Source organism: Echinops telfairi, unplaced genomic scaffold (genome assembly GCF_000313985.2).
Source record: "Echinops telfairi isolate 266 unplaced genomic scaffold, ASM31398v2 ScPeMD7_1;HRSCAF=3_0, whole genome shotgun sequence".
Taxonomy (NCBI): domain Eukaryota; kingdom Metazoa; phylum Chordata; class Mammalia; order Afrosoricida; family Tenrecidae; genus Echinops; species Echinops telfairi.
The window spans coordinates 54,684,946-54,703,086 of record NW_022103896.1 but is presented as its reverse complement, the minus strand read 5'-3'; the positions used below and the strand labels follow the sequence as shown (position 1 = coordinate 54,703,086).

Sequence of the window (18,141 nt, the reverse complement as noted above, 5' to 3'; positions counted from 1 at the left end):
TTATAGCTAAGGGTCTTGTAAACGAAACTGGCCAATCCCTTCTAGTAGTGTTGCACACGCCCTACTTGCAGAGTCCCACCTAATAATTTGGTGGGCGTTAGAGAGTCTTGGTTAGAAGAGCTATATTAAGAAATCTCACCCCACCACACATACAATGGACTATTACGCATCTCTAAAACACAATGATGAAACTGTCAAACACTTCATGACATGGACACATTTGGAAGATATCATCAATCTCTAAAGACAAATACTGCATGATATCACTATTACAAAAGAGGAAAAAGAAAAATGGGTGTGACACCCAAAGAAGCAGACTTTGAAGGCTATGTGAAGGCCAGGGGGATGGAAGGGTTAAGGGGATGAGTGAAGGGGGAAGGGAAACGATATTGTTTCAATATATGATCAATAAAAATTAAGTTTTTAAATAGCAATGAGTTGGTTTACTGTTAACTCGCTATGTCTGAAACCACCATCACTCCCTGTGCAGAGCCATGTGGACCAGAGGTTGATCCTAGTGTAGCATTTATGGTGTCATCTAAATCACAGATGGGTCCCTGGGTGGTGTTAACCCAATCCAACCGATTGCTCCTTGCGGCTGGCTTCATGCACACCAGCAGAAGGCCGCGTTCTGCAGGGAGTACAGAGGCTGATTTCTCAAAAGTAGATCAGCAGACCCCAAGCCTCAAAGTGCTGTGGTTCACCATTAGGGCCCGCCAAGGATTCTTTCTGCCACTGCCACCTCAAGGCCGTTAGATCAGCTGGATCGTGTGGCCCTGTGGTCGGAGAAGCTTCCACAGCAGCCTAAGCCTGATGCAGAACTTTCTCTTGCTCTGGGTTCCACTCAGCACTAGCAGTTTGTTTTGTGTTGGGTACTTGATAAAAAGGCTGAGGTAGTAGACCAAAAATTAGAAATTTGTTATCGCCAGAATGCAAAGGTGTTGGGCCTCCTTTTTAGTTGTAGGGTGGGCTGGATGCCACAACTTACCTCTTTAAAAGGAATATAGAAAATTAATTTTTTTTAAATTAATGTTTTAACATGCCTCACACTCTGGACCCTTAGAAATTTCAGAGGTGGAGAGGACCTGAATTTTGTCAGCTTCATTTCACAACCTGATGTGACATCACACACTGATGTCTCACCAATAAATCTAGAATATTAATACTTCTTCCATAGTAGGTCCAATAAGCATTAAAACATCAAAGTAATGGATCCTCGTGGAAGGGAAAGGAATCGAGATCATGCAGACTCATTTATGACAGGGTGTTGGCGAGTAAATATACCCATGAAGTCATACAGTGGAAGGATATTATTGGCCTTCCCAGCTGAAGGCAGACTGCTTCTGGTGGTGCTTTGATACAAATGCAGAGAAGGGAGCATTGGCCAGAGCAATTGCTGCATACCATTCACCTTGAGATGTGTTCGTTTGCCCAAGCAATGAAACTACAGGTAGAACAGCAACTTCCATTGAGGTCACCAACTTGTTCAGTTTTCGATAATTCACTGCCATTCTCCAAGATATGTTTATTTTGCAACTGGCCAAGAGGGTGAATTGAATGGGGAAATGGTAGGATTCATCACCCTTGAATTTTTCAAGTCCTTGATGTTGGCACGATCTCGCTAATATATACAGGAATGTGGCACCGCTTGTCCTTTACTACTTTAATAGGTAGTGGCAGTTCTGATGGCCTCCACTTGACCTTTTCTACTATAATAGCCTTTACTCTTATCGGGGTGGTTCTGTCAGTTTTTGATTAGCTCTATTCGAATTATGCATTCTGGAGCCAGGGAAACCACTACAGGATGGGCTTTGGGACTCACTGTGAGACAGATCCAAGCTAAGACCCCATTAATAACCTGACCTCCCTATGCCCTACTTTCACTCGTGTCCCACAGTAATATTGTGGGTCTCCTGGAATGAGTGTTAGTTCTAAACCAATGTCCAGTAATCTACCAAAGTCTTCTTATTTCCTTTACCTCAGTACACAGAATTCTTACTAGAATTAAAATCTCTCGTATATTGAGGTCCTTACAAACTTGTGAACCAGTTGTCCAGTAATGTCCAGTAATCTCTCAAAGTCTTCTTATTTCCTTTATCTCAGTAAGCAGAATTCTTACTAGAATTAAAGTCTCTCGTGTATTGAGGTCCTTGCAAACTTGTGAACCAGTTAAGAAAACTCATCCTCCAGATTGTGTCCCTTTATAAACCCTTTCCATTCCAAATGTTTTAGGCTGAGTATTATATAGGGGAAAACCAGTGAAAAATGCCATGGGGCTTCCGAAAGTTCGTAGAAAAATTGAATTAAAAGGCAATGGGATTTGCCTTAGAATGTTTGTAGACTTTGAGCTATATTAATACATGCTTTAAGTCCTCTTTGCTTTCAGCAAGCAAGGTTATGTTGTCTGCACAGTAGAGGTTATTAATGAGTCTTCCTCCTATCGTAATTCCTAATGTAGCTTCTTTTTTATTTAGTCTAACTTCTCAAATTATTTTCTCAGTATAAATAGTGAATGAATATCATAAAAGTGTACAACCCTGACACACACCTTTCTGATTTTAAATCATGAAGGATCCCCTTAATCTCTTTGGATGAATGCTTCCTGGTCCATGTACAGATTCAGTATGAATAAAATTTCATGCTCTGAAATCATTATTCTTCTCAATGTTAATCTTAATCAAGAAAACACAGGCAAGCATCTTTCTGATGTTGGCTGCTTTAAGCCAAGATCCATCTGATGTCAGCAATGATATCCCTCATTCCACATACTATTCTCACTCTGCCTTGAATGTCTGACAATAACCTGTCAACCGTTTTGAATTATATCCAGCAAAATTCTGCTTGTGTATAATATTAATGACATTTTTAGATAATGGCCACCTTTTGTTGGATCACCTGTCTTAGGAAGGGCCACAACCTTGGTTTTTTTCTTTTCATTTGGCCGGTTGGCGTCTTCCAGTTTGGGGGGTTTCTTTCAATAATGTCTTCAGTTAGCACGGACTTCTCCCTTCAGTATCTCTGGTTCTTGATTCTGTGCTACCTCATTAAAGGCTGAACTGATTCTTTCTGGTACTCCTTTTGGTAACAGTATATCATTCCCATCTTCTTTCGACACTTCCTCTATCACTGAATATTTTGCTCATAAAATCTTTCAACATTGGAACTTGAGGCCCGAATTTTGTTATGTTCTTTTAGCTTGAAAAATGATAAAGATGTCCTTCTGTTTTGGTTTTATAAGTCTAGGTCTTTGCACATGGCATCATATTTTACTCTGTCTTCTCAAGTTGCACTCAAAAATCTTCTCTTTGGATCAGTTACTTCATCATGTCTTCCATTTGTTTTAGCTATTCTACATTCACTCAAGAGAAAGTTTACAGTCTCTTGTCACATTCATTTTGGTATTTTCTTCCTTCCTGCCTTTTTTACTGGCCTTTTGTTTTCTTCATATACTTTGTCATCCCACAGCTCCTCAGGTATTTGGTTTTCATTAATGTTTCAATTCATGAAACCTATTTTTGAGGTTGTCTCTAAATTAAGGTGGATGTACTTAAGGTTGTAATTTGTCTCTCGTGGATTTTTGTTTCCTTTCAATTTCACCTTGAACTTACATATAAACAATTTGACCTTCTCCATTGTCTCTTTCCACAGATGTAGTGGATTTGGTTTCTGTGTAGTCTCTCTCACAAGGTCCATGTGTATAATCACCATGTTCTTAGCGGAAAAAATGTATTTGCCATGTATAAGTCATTGGTATTACAAAAGTCTGTCATGTGATCTCTGGAAGTGTTTTTATCACCAAGGCTATTTTTTTTATTTAATCCCAAATATTGATCGTTTTTTATATTCTATTTTATTTCTCTACTGTGCTTTGTTTCTTGAGGGCTGTGGTTTCTTATCTTAATTCTCCTTTTAATTCTATGAGGGTTTTTTCTGGTGAGCCCTATTTGAAGTATTATTAAATTCGCTGCCTATTTCATATGAAAAATAAATCTTAAGAAAGAGAAAATCAATCTATTCCTTCACAAAACAATTACCTTATTATTATTTTTTAATCTTAGAAATGTTCTCTCTGGGCATATCTTGATGAAATAAGGTATTTCTAAGTATTAAATTGATAAAATGTCCTCCAATGGGCTGTTTCTCCTGATAATTTGTTTTTAACTATTGTCATTTTCAGTTTTCAGAACTAAATTCCCCATGAAATGTCAGCCAATTGAACTGACAATCTCTCTTGGATGTAGGCATGACCATCAGGTTTCCTCTGTTCCAGAAACTGTGCTACTTGCTCTCATACACGATCTCATATGCTTCACCGCACTCCTGCCTGGAGTTGAAGATGATATTTTCTATGTCACTAATGATAAAAATTAGTTTAAGATGAAGCTATGACTTATCTCAAGGCTAGAGAAGTTTACATTGCATAGTGAACCCCAAGGAGCAGCTGGTTCTTAAAGCAGAGAATAGTTCAATAAACGAACACGTTGCCACTTTCCTCTGCAGCGTGCTGTTAGTTTCCTGACGAGGAATGCAGTAGGAGGTTAGCCCTACTCCAGTGTTCCAGACCCTGACTTACCATAGAAAAGCCTCAGGAGACCCAGAGTCTAGTACTCGTCTTTCATGACTCAGAGGGACTGATGGGTGATGATCGTACCTTTCTGCGAAGCTCTGGAAGCATCAGCAGTCACCTCCTACCTTTGATCATGGGGCATATAACACGGACCTTTTAGAGGCCTCTTGTCTAAGTAGAGATCAAGATTTAGCAATCTTTTCAATTTTAGTAGAACCCTGACCTTTTAATACATAACTGTTATCATCAGAAAATACCACAGAGATGACGATATTAAGTACTAGAAGTTAAGAGATGTATAAACTTATGCAAGATGAAAATGTCAGGATTAGCTTTTTCAGGAAGATTTGATGGAGCTGAATGTGAAAGATAAATAGCCCTTAAAAAGATAAAGGAGAACCATATGAGTATTCTAGGTGTAGAAAGAGTACATTCAAAGGCACCAAAACAAAGCTAAGGCTGATGTGTTTGGGAAATAAATAATTTGGTCACAACCAAGGGAAACTTTAGCTTGCAGGTCAAATCCTACTCACCAGCTGTTTTTGTACAACCCACAAGCTAAAGATAGGATTTAGATTTTCTTAGAATAAAGCATTTCGGATTAAAAGTGGGAAGAGTGACCTGGAAAGATGGTACAGTACATTTGCGAAAAGATTCAAATGACAAGATAACAAGTCCGGGCACTCTCCTTTGGTTATTGAAATTTTCAGAAAGCTTGACATGAAAATAGTGTGATGAGTAGCTTAATCTGTCAGTCGGGACAGAGCCTGGCTTTGTAGGATAATGTCTTATGCTGGGTCCTCTAGAGAAGCAAATTTGTGGTGCTTCTATAAGTACATATATGTAAAATTTTATATCAGGAAAATGGATCTCACTATCGTAGAGGCAGGTAAATCTGAGTCCAGGCATGTTCCACTTCCATGGGCCAGATGTTAAGCTGGAGGCTTTTCCTGACTCATGTAGCTACAGGACCTAATGAGCCCCTAGATCAGCAGAACTGCTTCACGCTGATGACTGCAGAGGTGAAATGAATGCAAGGCTGTCAATCAGACTGAATGACTGCCAGCATCAGCGGGCAATATGGTCGGTCACTGGTTCAAGTCCAACGAACTCAAGGGTGGTGAGCCAGATGCATGATCCAGACCCAGCAAAAAGCAAGCAAATGTTTCCATGGTGTCCATTTATGTAGGAAGCAAACCACCCCATAAAGAAAATGTCCTTCCATTTGCACCAGGACTACAACATGAGGAAGGGTATCACATCCCTCACTAATCTTAAAACCAGTTGACTGCTCCATCAAAGCAGATTGAATTGTGGAGGTCACGTCATGAGGAATTGTTAGGTCTTAAATGCCAAACCACTGAGCATCCTGGCCTGGCTCAGTTGACTCAAAACCTAACTGTCACAAGTGGAGGAGGAATTTGAATTATCTTGATCGGGAGAATATTTTCATATGTCTTACAAGTAGAAAACACCTGATTTGAGGTGTAGTTTCAAAATCCTTCCAACCATATGATTATGTCCTGTGTATTGGCATGCTTTTCCCATAAAGGCCATATACTAAACACTTTAGGATTGTGATCATACAAACTCTGTCACAATGACCTAATTGGGCATTGTAGTACAAAAGCAACCCTAGACACACTATGCACACAAGTGAGTGAGCATGGCTGCATGACAATAACGCTTTATTTATGGAGACAGATATGAATTTCATTTACCTTTTACATGTCATAAAATATGATACTCTTGATTTGTTGTCAAGTATAGAAAAATATCAAAGCCAGTCTTAGCTTGTAAGTCTGTGCAAAAACAGCCGGTAAACATGATTTGACCTACAGGCTTTTGCCAACCCCTGGTTTATAGTACATTAGGCAGGACTCTGAATCAGATGTCATTTTGAAAATTATCTCCTGAAGTCTTTTATGAAACATGGGGAAGGAGAGCGTGGAAGTGCTGAGAGAATGGGTCAGCCATATTAACCCTTGGCATTAGTGAAGGACATTTGCCTTGAATATGCTTCCATCCAGTAAATCTCTCTCTCTCTGAAGCTTTCGGATAAAGGAGGGGAAAACCTATCCATAAATACTACTTCAAATTCTTAACTCATCTTGTTGATAATTGCACCAGCAAATGCAAAATGGAGTCTTGCTTTTCTTCAAGTTACTTATTGTTTTCGATATCCATAAGTACAGTGGTGCAAGGCAGTATTTAAACAAATGGAGTGGTTTAGCAGCATTGAAGGGAACTTGGTGATTTCAGTGTTTAACGTCAGCGAACTTCTGAACAAAGAATCTACATGGAGACCAGTGAGAGTCCGGTAACTAATGAGAACTAGCCCTGAAATGGAAATAGAGGGAAATATGAAAGTCAGTGAGGAAATGAAGTGGGGCCACATCTGACCTCCTGTGAAAAGAAGACTCCACTCTCCTCCAGTCCAATGTCGATTGCCACACAGCAGAGATCAGACATGTCTCCACACTCCACCCTTCGTTATCCTTTTCTGACACCAGCCATGTCTCCTAGAGCACTCGATCTCGCTGCTGGGTGCAGTAGTTTGTTGCTATGGCCATACAGAATCCACAGACAATATTCCTAATTAAAAGGGTTCGTTGGGGGAAACTAATAGTTAAAAAATGATAAGGATATAGGTTTTTGTTGGTTTTTGTTTTTTTTTGTCTATAAAACCTCTTCTCAGCCATGCTGTGAGGTATGGTCCCTCGCTGGCCCTCAGCCTTTCAGCTATGGATGTGGTCCTTTGACCGCTGCCGCAATGCGCTTCCTCCTCCCTGTCTCATGTTCTGTATGACGCCACCCCTGGTGCCTCCACCCATTCAGACTGGGGGATCACATGGACCCCCTGGTGGCTCTTCCTGTTTGATGGTCGTGGTGTTTCCCCTCTGCCTGCTTCAGAAATGGCTCACTCTTTTACCCAGAAGAATGTCAAAACTAGCCAATCCCTGAGCGAAAATCTCAACACCTTATTTGTACCCAGAGACTGGGTGGGAGTTACCAATACGACGGCCCAAAAAGCCATATTAAATCATTTCCCTTCATCACAGTCACTTCACCAAAAGAAAAAACCGGCCTTTCTAATAAAATTCCAAAAAGATGAATCAGATATAAAATGTTTTAAACTACTCTCTACCCTAGGGCTAGCCACCAAGAGACATATACCCAGCCAGTAGTGAAAGGCAAAAGGGACAAGGTCAAGAGTAAACAATTAGGAACTGGATGTTTGCAGCTACATACAAACAAATCACACAAATACACTAAAATCTAACAACTACTAGGCTACAATTATTTGCAAAAGCAGAAAGAATAGAGCCTATTAATTTCCACATCTTAACAATTTTTCAAGTCAATGATATCCATGGACAGGATTCCAGGTAGTTATGTTAATGAGAAAGAATATAATCTACAGGTTTAAGTTTTATCTTGAGCCAATCTCTTTGGACATAAAAAGGAGATTAAACAAGGGTGTAGAGGTCAAGGGACCTCAGTACCGCCAAGAAAGAAGATCTGGGACTTGAGATTCCTTCACTGAAAATATCCTAGATCCAGGGGAAGATTAAAGCCAAGAGGATTTCTCTAAGAAAGACCAGGCCCACGCATGTTCCATGGTGACCCGGAGCTTCTCCCAGAACAAACAGGGAGCAAAAGCATTCCTTAGGGACTGGCACCCTGTATTTGGAGTTTTAGTCTCCCCAACTATTAAAGAAAAAGTGCTGTTTGTGAAAGACATCCATTTGTGGTATTTCTTTTACAGTAACACTGGACAAGTAAGGCAATCCTATAAATCTAAAAATCCTTGAGTCAATTCTCACTCGTGGTGACCCACTGGGTTACAGAGGAGGACTTCTTCCCAGGGTTTTCTTGGCTGTAGTATTTATGGAAGTAGATCACCAGGCCCATCTTCGATGGTAACATTGAGTAGATTTGAATTGCCAATTTTTAGGTTACTAGTTGGAAGTCAAACCATTTGTACCACCCATGGACCTTCATACACTTGAAAGCCAAACAAACCCTTCTCCGGAATCAGTCTGACCCCCAGAGCTCTCTCGTGTTACAGAGGAAGATGGCTCTGTCGGGTCTTGTTTCATATAAGATAGAAACCCTCTAAGTTTTTCAAGTAAATTCCCCTTTGCTCATCTGATACTAGTCAGATCTTTTAAATCATATGCAAGCATATTTTAAAATTTTATTTCCACCTCTTCTCCCTCTAGTTGTTTGCCTAGCTGTATCACAGATGAGTAGAAAAAGTAAACCTACCCAAGGTCTAGTGACTTGCTCATGATATCACAATTCACCAGAGCCTTCCGATGAGCATTCCCTCGTGGCGCACTAAGGGTACAGAAAATAGCCAGGCTCTTTGGAGACACAAAGGAGATAAGACATCGCTATTCCATGATCAGCCAGGAGATCTAGGTGCTTGTAAATGACCTACAGCAGAAGAGAGCTGCCTTCCTCTCCACAACGGAGTATTTACCTTGGAAACGAATTACTTAGCCAAGATATAAACCAATACATTACAAATGTCTTTACTATTCCAACAACCACAAATCGCTATTATACTGGAATTTCTACAAACAAATTACCGTGAATAATGAGACTAGATAGATCAAAAGAGTACAAATCAAAATTAAACTAACATCATTATGATCTTAATGTGTCTTTTAAATGCTGTATTCCCATTTCAAGGCTCTCCCATTTCATGTTGCCTCGACATTAATTCACTCAGAATTTAAATTAGCCCAGATTAGGTCTTCATATATTATTGATAGCTTTATATTGGTGGTAAATTATGCATTTCTATCCAAACAAGTGTAATAATTCTATCACATTCGTGTAAAAGCGATTTTTGAATACACAGCATATTGTCATATTAAAATGAATTTTTAATGGTTTTTTTCCCCCATAGACTTGAATCAAAGGAGCCTTTCCTGTCTGTTGGGTGAGTACATGTCTAAATATTTTAAACATCAATTATTTAACTCAAATAAACACAGTCTGATGAAATTGTGTTTCCAGTCATTTAACTCCCATATTCAAAGTCATATCATTGAATTCATCATTTCAACAGCCACATTGCCATTCACATTTTATAAAGCCTTAACTAAAATGATCTCTAGGCATTTTTGTAATCTCAGCAATTGAGTGCGTGAATATAGATGGTGTACCGGGTCCTCTGTAAAAGCCAAGTAAAGGAAACAATGATGGTCTAGATGATCCATATTATCATCACGCACAGATGGGCTATAATTGTTTGTCAGTTCCTCTGAACCACACTGACGACTTTCCTAGTCTGCCTACCAAGTCTTTATGCTGGTTTCTTTCATCGTCCACTACGGCCAGCTCACTTCCACTGTCTCTAAACGTGTCTTCAAAACCGCTATACCTTTTCTCCCCTTTTCTTTCTTTTCACTTTATCTCCCCAATTTCCTCACCCTGGCTGCCTCTCTGAGCACAAAACTAAAGACCTTTGAGGCAGACTAGGTAGGAAGCGTGGGAACCATCCTGCATCATGGTACATGTCCTCATTGTGAGCCTGATATTGTTGACAAGTGCACATATGTACTATTTTTAGGCCTCCCGAACTATGTCCAATCTGCGGATAGTGTGCATGATGTGTGTGTGTGTGTTTGGAACTATTTTGTCGTGTTTTCAGTTAAAGGTTACCGAGCGAGGTAAACAGTGTGGAACACGGGTGCCTTATCTGACCTCCTCTGACCTTCCTATCGCTGAGAGGCAAGGGTCCGACATGCTTCTCTGCCCCATCCCTCTTTACCTGGTCTGACACCAATTGCTCCTTCCACGGCACTCTACTTCCATGCTGGTGTCAATACTTCATGGCAAAGGCCACACAGAACTTACAGACAATGCTCACAATTATGGGGGTTACGAGGGACGTTATTACACTACCACATGTCAAGATGAGTAAACGGCTAGGATACAATCATGTTCCACCACCACACCTGTCCTCAGTCAGCAGCAAAGTGTCTCTCTGGTCCCCTGGTTCTTAGCCATATGGTCCCTTGGCCTCTGCCTTCCTGGACCAGGAAGCCTCCGGGCCACTCTATCAGAGTGCCATAAGCTTAGACCTAAGGAAGAGAAGTTACCTACGAGTCTGGGCCCTGCTTCTCTGCCACAGTCTCCGGGGCCTCGGGTTTCGACTTCTGCTCTTCAGACATCCATCTGGAGCATGCTCTGCTGATGGTCCTGGGCTTTCTCTCTCTCCTGCCTCAAAGATGGCTTATCATTATAGCCAACGGGGTGCTAACAAACACTGACCAATCCCCACCATTAGGGTCACACATACCCTATTTACAGAGTCCCACCTAATCATCTGGTGGGAGTTAGAGAGACTTGGTTAGAAGAGCCATATTCAGAAATGTCACCCCACCACACCATTTCTACTTAACTTGACCCATGACATTCATTACATTTTTCATAAGGTGTCACCATTCCCGTTATTTCTATTCTTTTCCCGTTTCCATTCAAATGACTTCCTTGCCCCCACTTAGCATCTCCTCTTTGTTTGAGGGTCAATGTTGAGCATTTGATTTCATGTAGTTAATTATTTAAAGGAACACAATAATCACAGGTGACATGGTTTCTATGATAATGCAGCTTTATTATTTGGATAGAAGGCTACCGTTGGAAATAGTTTTAGTTCCAAGTTCTCAGGGTATCTTAGGACAATCGTCCCAGAAGTTCCTCTGCTCTCTAATGGTCCAATAATTCTGGCCTCTGGTTCACCTTTCTTATTCTTTGTATCAGGGACTTTGTATTGTGTCCCTGGTTCGAATGGTTGGTAGCGGCAGCCGGGCACCGTCTCGTTCTTCTTGTCTCGGGCTATGTGGCGTTGTGGATCAAAGGGGCACTTAATCCTGTGGACTAGTTTCTACTTTGAGTCTTTGGCTTCCCTCATGCTCATTTGTCCCAGATGACTAAAGACTAGTAGTTGCATCTTCGAAGGCCACTCACACACTCTTAAGACCCCAGGTGCTATGCACCAAAGGAGGATATGGAACATTGTCTTTCTGAACTGTGTTAGCCAGTTGTCTTGAGTGATTTCATGAGACGATGGTCACTACCCTGCAAACCCAGCAACACAATCTATGAAGTGCTTGGTTATGACTAGGTAGTATCCATAATTTTGCCCCTATGTACTTTGTTATATGTACATGTGGTACCAAAAAACATGTATATAATATGACTACAAATACATTAGTAAATGCATACTCATATACTCACAAGTGCCTCCCCATACATATGGATGCATAAAGGTCAACCTGTGTAACCACGCACATAGTTTTTTTGGTTGTGATTATTGCTGGCTGCAAAATTATATGTTGTAGTATTTACCAATGTTGTCATCTATTCTTCCATCTTTCTCGGGGTGTTCATTTGTTTTGGACAAGTTGTGCAAATATGCATATTGGATATTACTAATATGGATATTTACTAATACCCTTGCCACTGATAGTATCTACTATCTAGAAAATTACCTCCCTCATATCCCTCTAATCTCTCATAACCATCAAACAAATTGCTTTCTGTAGGTATACCCATTCTTAGCTTTTTTACAAAAGTGAGATCCTACAGCTCTTTGTGATTAATTTACTTCACTCAGCACAATGTGCTTCTGTTTCACCCCTGTTATCAGATGTTGTCGACATTCAGCACTATTTTTTACAGTTGCATGATATCTGATGGGATGTAGGTATGTAGCACAAATTTGTTTATCCATCATGTTGATGGGCACTTAGGTGATTTCCATCTCTTTGCTCTTATGAATAAGGCTCTGATGAGCACAGGTGTGCATGTCTACTCATGTCACTGATCATCTATCCTAGAATACTCACCAAACAGTTAGGGTATTTCTAGTTCTAACTTTTGGAGGAAGCACCATGTCGTTTGCCAGGATGCTTTTCCACTATTTCACAATTCACCATTAATGTGAGTTCCAGTCCCCTACATCGCACCAGCATTTGTTATTTTCTGTGTTTTGTTTTCAATCATTGCCACTTTAAAGTGGCATATAGTATCTCATTGTAGTTTTGATTTGCATCTTTGTAATGGCTAATGATCACAAGTATCTTTTCGTACATCTATTGGCTATCTCGGTATTCTCTTTAGTGAGGTGTTCATTTATGTCCTTTGCACATTTTGTGTTTGGGTTGTTTATTTTTTTATTTTGTTGTTGAGTTCTTGAATTTTTCTGTATGTTTTAGAGATTAGACTACTATTCAATATATCATTGTCAATTCCACTCCACATCCAGCCTCCCCCAAGCAAGAGGCTTCCTCTGTCCTTTGTGGGTAAAGTGTTTCTGTTGTTGTTGTTGCTTTTAAAAAGTTTTATTGGGATATAATCCATATAGCATAGAATTTAGTAGTTCCATCATATCAAGAAGAGTTGTACAAGCATTACCACAATCAGTTTTAGAACATTCTCTTCTTTCATGTATTCCTTGTTATGAGATTTCCATCTTCTTTGCCCTACCTCCAAGAAATCATTACTCCAATTACTGTCTCTATCGAGTCAGCCATCCTAGATTTCATATAACAAAAAAACATGCAAAGAGGAAAATATCAAAACAACTAACAATAACAAAATAAAATGGAGGAAAACCCCAGTTGAAAAGAAAGCAGAAATATTAAGAACTAGAACAACTTTAAAATGGGTCAAATGGAAGATCAAATGATATGGTATTAACGTGTTTTGATAACATAAGTGTTTAATTTTTAAGAGATTCGACACTCTAATTTATCTTCTATGGAGAATGCACTTCTAGTTTTCTTTGATAGACTATTTGATGCCAAAAATTAAGTCCCTTCCCTTCAATCTTATGTGGTTTTTTTCAACTTTTTATTGTGAATTGGATGAAGGCTCACAAAGAAGATCGATTTTCCTTTCAACAATTCATACACATTTTTTTCATGTCACTGATTGCAATCCCCACAATGTAACAAAACGTGTCCGCCTCCCTCTGTGTGTTTTCTGTTCTCATTCCTTCTTCTTTCCTAACCCTTCTGAGCCTTGACATCAGGGTAACGCTGCCCTTTGAGTCTCAAATGGTTCAGCATTAGAAGGCGTGGTGTGTACCCCATAGTGTCATTTTTCTTATGAGTTGGGCTGAAAACCAGAAGATCAGCAGTTTGAAACCACCAGCTGCTCCGTGGGAGAAAGTTGAGGCTTTCTACTCCCATAAGAGCTACAGTTTGGGAAACCCACAGGGGCAGCTCTGCCCCGTCTTACGAGGAGGCTGGGAGCCAGAATGGGCCTGATGCCAGTGCGTGTGAGAGCTGTTTGCTGCTGGGTTGGAATGAGTCATGAGAGTGAATTCAGTTTTGTAAAATTTAGACACATTTGTGCATATAAAGATCTCACCAAAGAAGTTAGAATAAAACTGACAGGCGGGGAAGACAACGAGTGTTCCTTGTGGCACTTTCGTTCTCTTTGATGTGTGCATTTACTGCCCTAAATCCTTCTGAGCTCTTGTTTTGCTGAGTCTAAAGGGTTTTGATGTGTGTCTTTTCATTCTTATTTGGTTGTAAGAATTTAAAATTTCTTCAATTTTCTGTTTCCCAGTAGCTTTTAAGAAAGTTGTTATTCAACTTCCATGTGAATTTATTTTCCGCATTATGTTATTTATTTCTGGTCTGATCTTATTATGATCAGAGAGGAAGCTTTGTACTATTTTAATATTTTGAAAGTTTTTATGGAGGCTTCCTTTGTGGTCTAATACCAACTCTGTTCTGGAGAATGAATCACATGCGTTGGAAAAGAATGTGTACTGTGCTGCTACTGGGTGGATATGTTCTGCACATGTTCTGCATCACATATATATGATGATGAGTTAGACCCTTGTGTTATTTAGCTCTTCTGAATTATTGCTGAATTTTATTCTGGTGCATCATTGAAAGTGGTGTATTGAAATCTCCTATTATTATTTTAAAACTATTTCTGTTTTATATATGTTGGATCTTTGTCATTGGGCACATAAATAGCCATTATGCATATAGCCTCTTGGTGGATTGATCCTCTATTGGTTATTTAATGTCCTTCCTGGTCTCTAATAGTGGATTTTGGTGTTGAGTTTATACTGTAAGAGATTCCTATTGCCACCTCTTCTCTCTTTTGGTTAGTGTATTCATGACATCTTTTTTCCACCCTTTGATTTCCACCTATTTCTGTCTTTGTAGAAACTTTGTCTTTCATAATATTAGTGAATTTTTCTGTCAATAAATATTCAAAATTTTCTCTATGCTTTTTTACCGCCTCCTGTGTATCTGGAATTCTATTTACCCATACATTCTTCCTCTGAACAGTGTCCCACATATCTTTTAGACATTCTTCATTTTTCTTCTTTTCCCCCCTAATTAATCCTCAAAGAAATTGCGTGGAGGGATTGACCTGCTATTTTGTTAGAATTGGTATAGTTTGATCTTATCTATCAAATACTCTTTGGCTAATGTTTTAAAATGACTTGTTAAGGGACTTGTCCATACTCTGCATTTTAATTGCTGTTTTAAAGTATCAAAAAATATTAGATGTGTTCTCTAACTTAAGAAAAGCCAGCTATACTTAATAAGGAATAAAAGTACACTTGGGCAGCTACTACACTCATGCTTAATGACCAGAAACATGGTATTGGGTTTTTAAATGATTGGATCAATTTTCTTTTATTACTTTGTTCATGGCCCTTGAATATTTCAATCATTCATTGAGCTACGTGGCTCCATCTTCCCTTTTCCTCCTCGTAAAGTCTTTCAAAAAGTCATCCAAATCAGGCGAATCAAAATAATTGTTAAAAAAGCTGGGAGAGAAAAATGGAATATATACATCAATTGGAAGACTTTATGAAAAATGGAAGGTCAAGTTGTTCTGGTTTGAAAAAAAATCACTAGAGCATGCCTCTTTCCTACATTGATCATCAGCTCCTATTGTTAAGCATTTCTAAGCCCCAAGAAATCTTTTATTTTGAATGCATATGTGTCCTGCCCTCAAGCCAATAGAGCTGAAATAGCTTCTCTTCATGCCTCACTTCCTGCAGCTTCTCTGCAGCGTGTCCTGTTCTTGCTGACTCCCTTGGGATGGGTCCAGCTGTTATTGAGTGCTTCTATTTCCCCAGGGCAGACCCTAAGAAATCTTTATTTTAAACTCATCAGTTGTTTAGTGTCCAGCATTAGAGGCCCGAGGAAAAAAAACTTTGAAACCAGAATAATATATAATTAGAGTTCAGAAATGCTCAAGATGGGAGATCTGGCGTGTTGCTGACAAATACGATTGGTTAGAGTTCCTTAGAGTATATCTGAATCATAAAGGGATTGGAATATGCAACCCAAAGGCTTCAGCTGCCAATTTGAACTTATACTTAAAGTATTTTATTTATTATTATTTTATTGGGGGCTCTTTCAGCTCTTTTAACAATCCACATATCGATTGTATCAAGCACACTTGTATGTATGTTGCCATCATCATAAGAAAATTATTTTATATGACATTGTCCAAATGTGTGTCTGATTCTCCCTCCTAAACCTGTTTGCTCAGAAAAGAGGCTTATAGCGAACAAATGAGTCCACAGGCACCCACCAGGCATCAGACAGTCTACATAAGAATTCAAAGTCATGACGTTTTATTCACAGCTGCTTGTCAAAGGCAATCAATGCAAGGTTTTGCTATGTTTGATAAAAAGGTATGAAATAATGTCACTGTTAAATGTTCCATACCACAATACATGGCTGTCAGTGTCTTAAAGTTCCTCTTCGTATGCACTCGGGAAGATTCTCTCCTCATCGTAGCCTCTGACGCTTACAACCCAGCTGTGCGAGTTTGAACAGTTACTTGACTTCCAAGGTTTCATGTTCTTATTTCTGAAATGTCAATTAAGTAGGATCATGTAGCTAAAGCACTGAGCACACTTCTTGGCACATAGTGCTCGCTCAGAAATGTAAAGCTATTGTTATTGTTCTAGAGGCAGATTCATGCTCAGTGTTTAAAAGCCACTCAAAGGCGCTGCGATTGTTCAGTGAAGAGCAAAGGTCTATGTTACACGTGGTAACGAAAACGTTTTCAGAAGGGGAGGATAAAGTGTACGGAGTATGACTGGCAAGAGCTATCAAGCAACTTGAGTACAGCTATTATGCCCTATTTGAATGTTGTGCCCTGATAATTGTCATGCAAACTTTTTAAATGGAAAGAAGAAATATTGATACATTTTTAATACACGTCTCAATATAAATGAGGCAACCAAATTCTTCCCTTGATAAATGTGTTCCACTAATTATGAAATAAAATTAAAAACTGCCACCCCAAGAAATGAGTCTAAAAATGAAGAAAAACCATAATAAAACAATTTTTTTTTAATGAAGATAAAACTTGCCAAAGAAAATTATGACACAGAAAAGATGTGCTCCCTGAGGAACAACCAGGTAATGTCAAAGGAAGTTGACAGAAGTCTCAGATGCTAGCTCTCCAATTGTATGCTGGCAGCAGAGGAACTTGAGACACCAGGAGGAGCCCTGCTGGTGAAGGAGCTACATGTTGGGTTGCTAACTTCAAAGTTAGCAGTTCAAAACCACCAGCCACTTTATGGCAAAAGGGCACTTCCACCCTGTCCTATACGGTCGCTGCGAGCCAGAATCCATTCCAAGGCAGAAGTTTGTGAGTTGGGAGTTGGGGGCTCAGACTCACCAGCTGCTCCGGACAGTCTCGGGAAGCCGGGACAGGGAGGGCCTGCCTCTCTGAGCTGGAATGGACTCACTGGCAGTGGGCTTGGTTTGGGTTCATATGTACCAGTCCATGGGCAATGAAATTGTATCATAAGGGAAAATTAAAAATAAATAAACAAGCAAACTATAGCTTATCATAGATATAAAAGGCCATCCAGAAGAAGCCTCAGTCTGTTTCTCAAGGTCGGTCTATAGAGAAAGTGCTTTCCAATGCTATCCAGGTGATTCTAACACCAGCCAGGTCTATGAATCGGGGCTTACACCTCAATCCCTCACCATCGTCTTCCCCCACCTGTTCCGTAGACCCTTCCTTACTACTTGTCTCAGTAAGCACGTCTAGTCTCTGAAGTCATTTCAGAAAACTCTTTTAAATATCGCTCCCACAGTCCTTTCCTATTAGGGTGCAGGTGGTAGACACAGCCACAATGATATAGAACTCTCTCGGGGTTCCCTCATCAGGGTCAAGGCCATAACCAGAGGTCCCCGATGGAATGTCTGCCACAGAAGTCTCCATGCGTTACTTTGACAAGGTGCCTGTGCATAGAAGCCCATTCTGCTAATATCCTAGAACTAAACTGGGATTATATTAAAATTCTTGTTCATCTCACTTATGTAATATTGTGACCGAACATGTATTTCTCTAGCCTGGTGTATTCGTCTGGGTACTTTAGAGAAACAAATCTACAGAAACTCGTGTATAAGAGAGAGTTTTATATAAAGGTTAAGTGTGCATCAAGAAAACATCCCTGTCCCGTCGGCATCTTGTCAAAGTAACGCATGGAGACTTCTGTGGCAGACATTCCATCTGGGACCTCTGGCTATGGCCTGGACCCT

At 39.8% G+C, this 18,141-nt stretch overlaps 1 protein-coding gene across 3 annotated transcripts in view; it reads left to right on the top strand.

Moving 5' to 3' along the window:
- Positions 1-18,141, top strand: part of RALYL (RALY RNA binding protein like) — an 832,089-nt gene that overhangs the window by 663,277 nt on the left and 150,671 nt on the right. For all 3 annotated transcript variants that reach the window (XM_045287689.1, XM_045287683.1, XM_045287690.1), the window contains one exon: positions 9,489-9,521. In XM_045287689.1, coding sequence (XP_045143624.1) covers positions 9,489-9,521 — 33 coding nt within the window. The remainder of the gene's footprint in view (positions 1-9,488; positions 9,522-18,141) is intronic.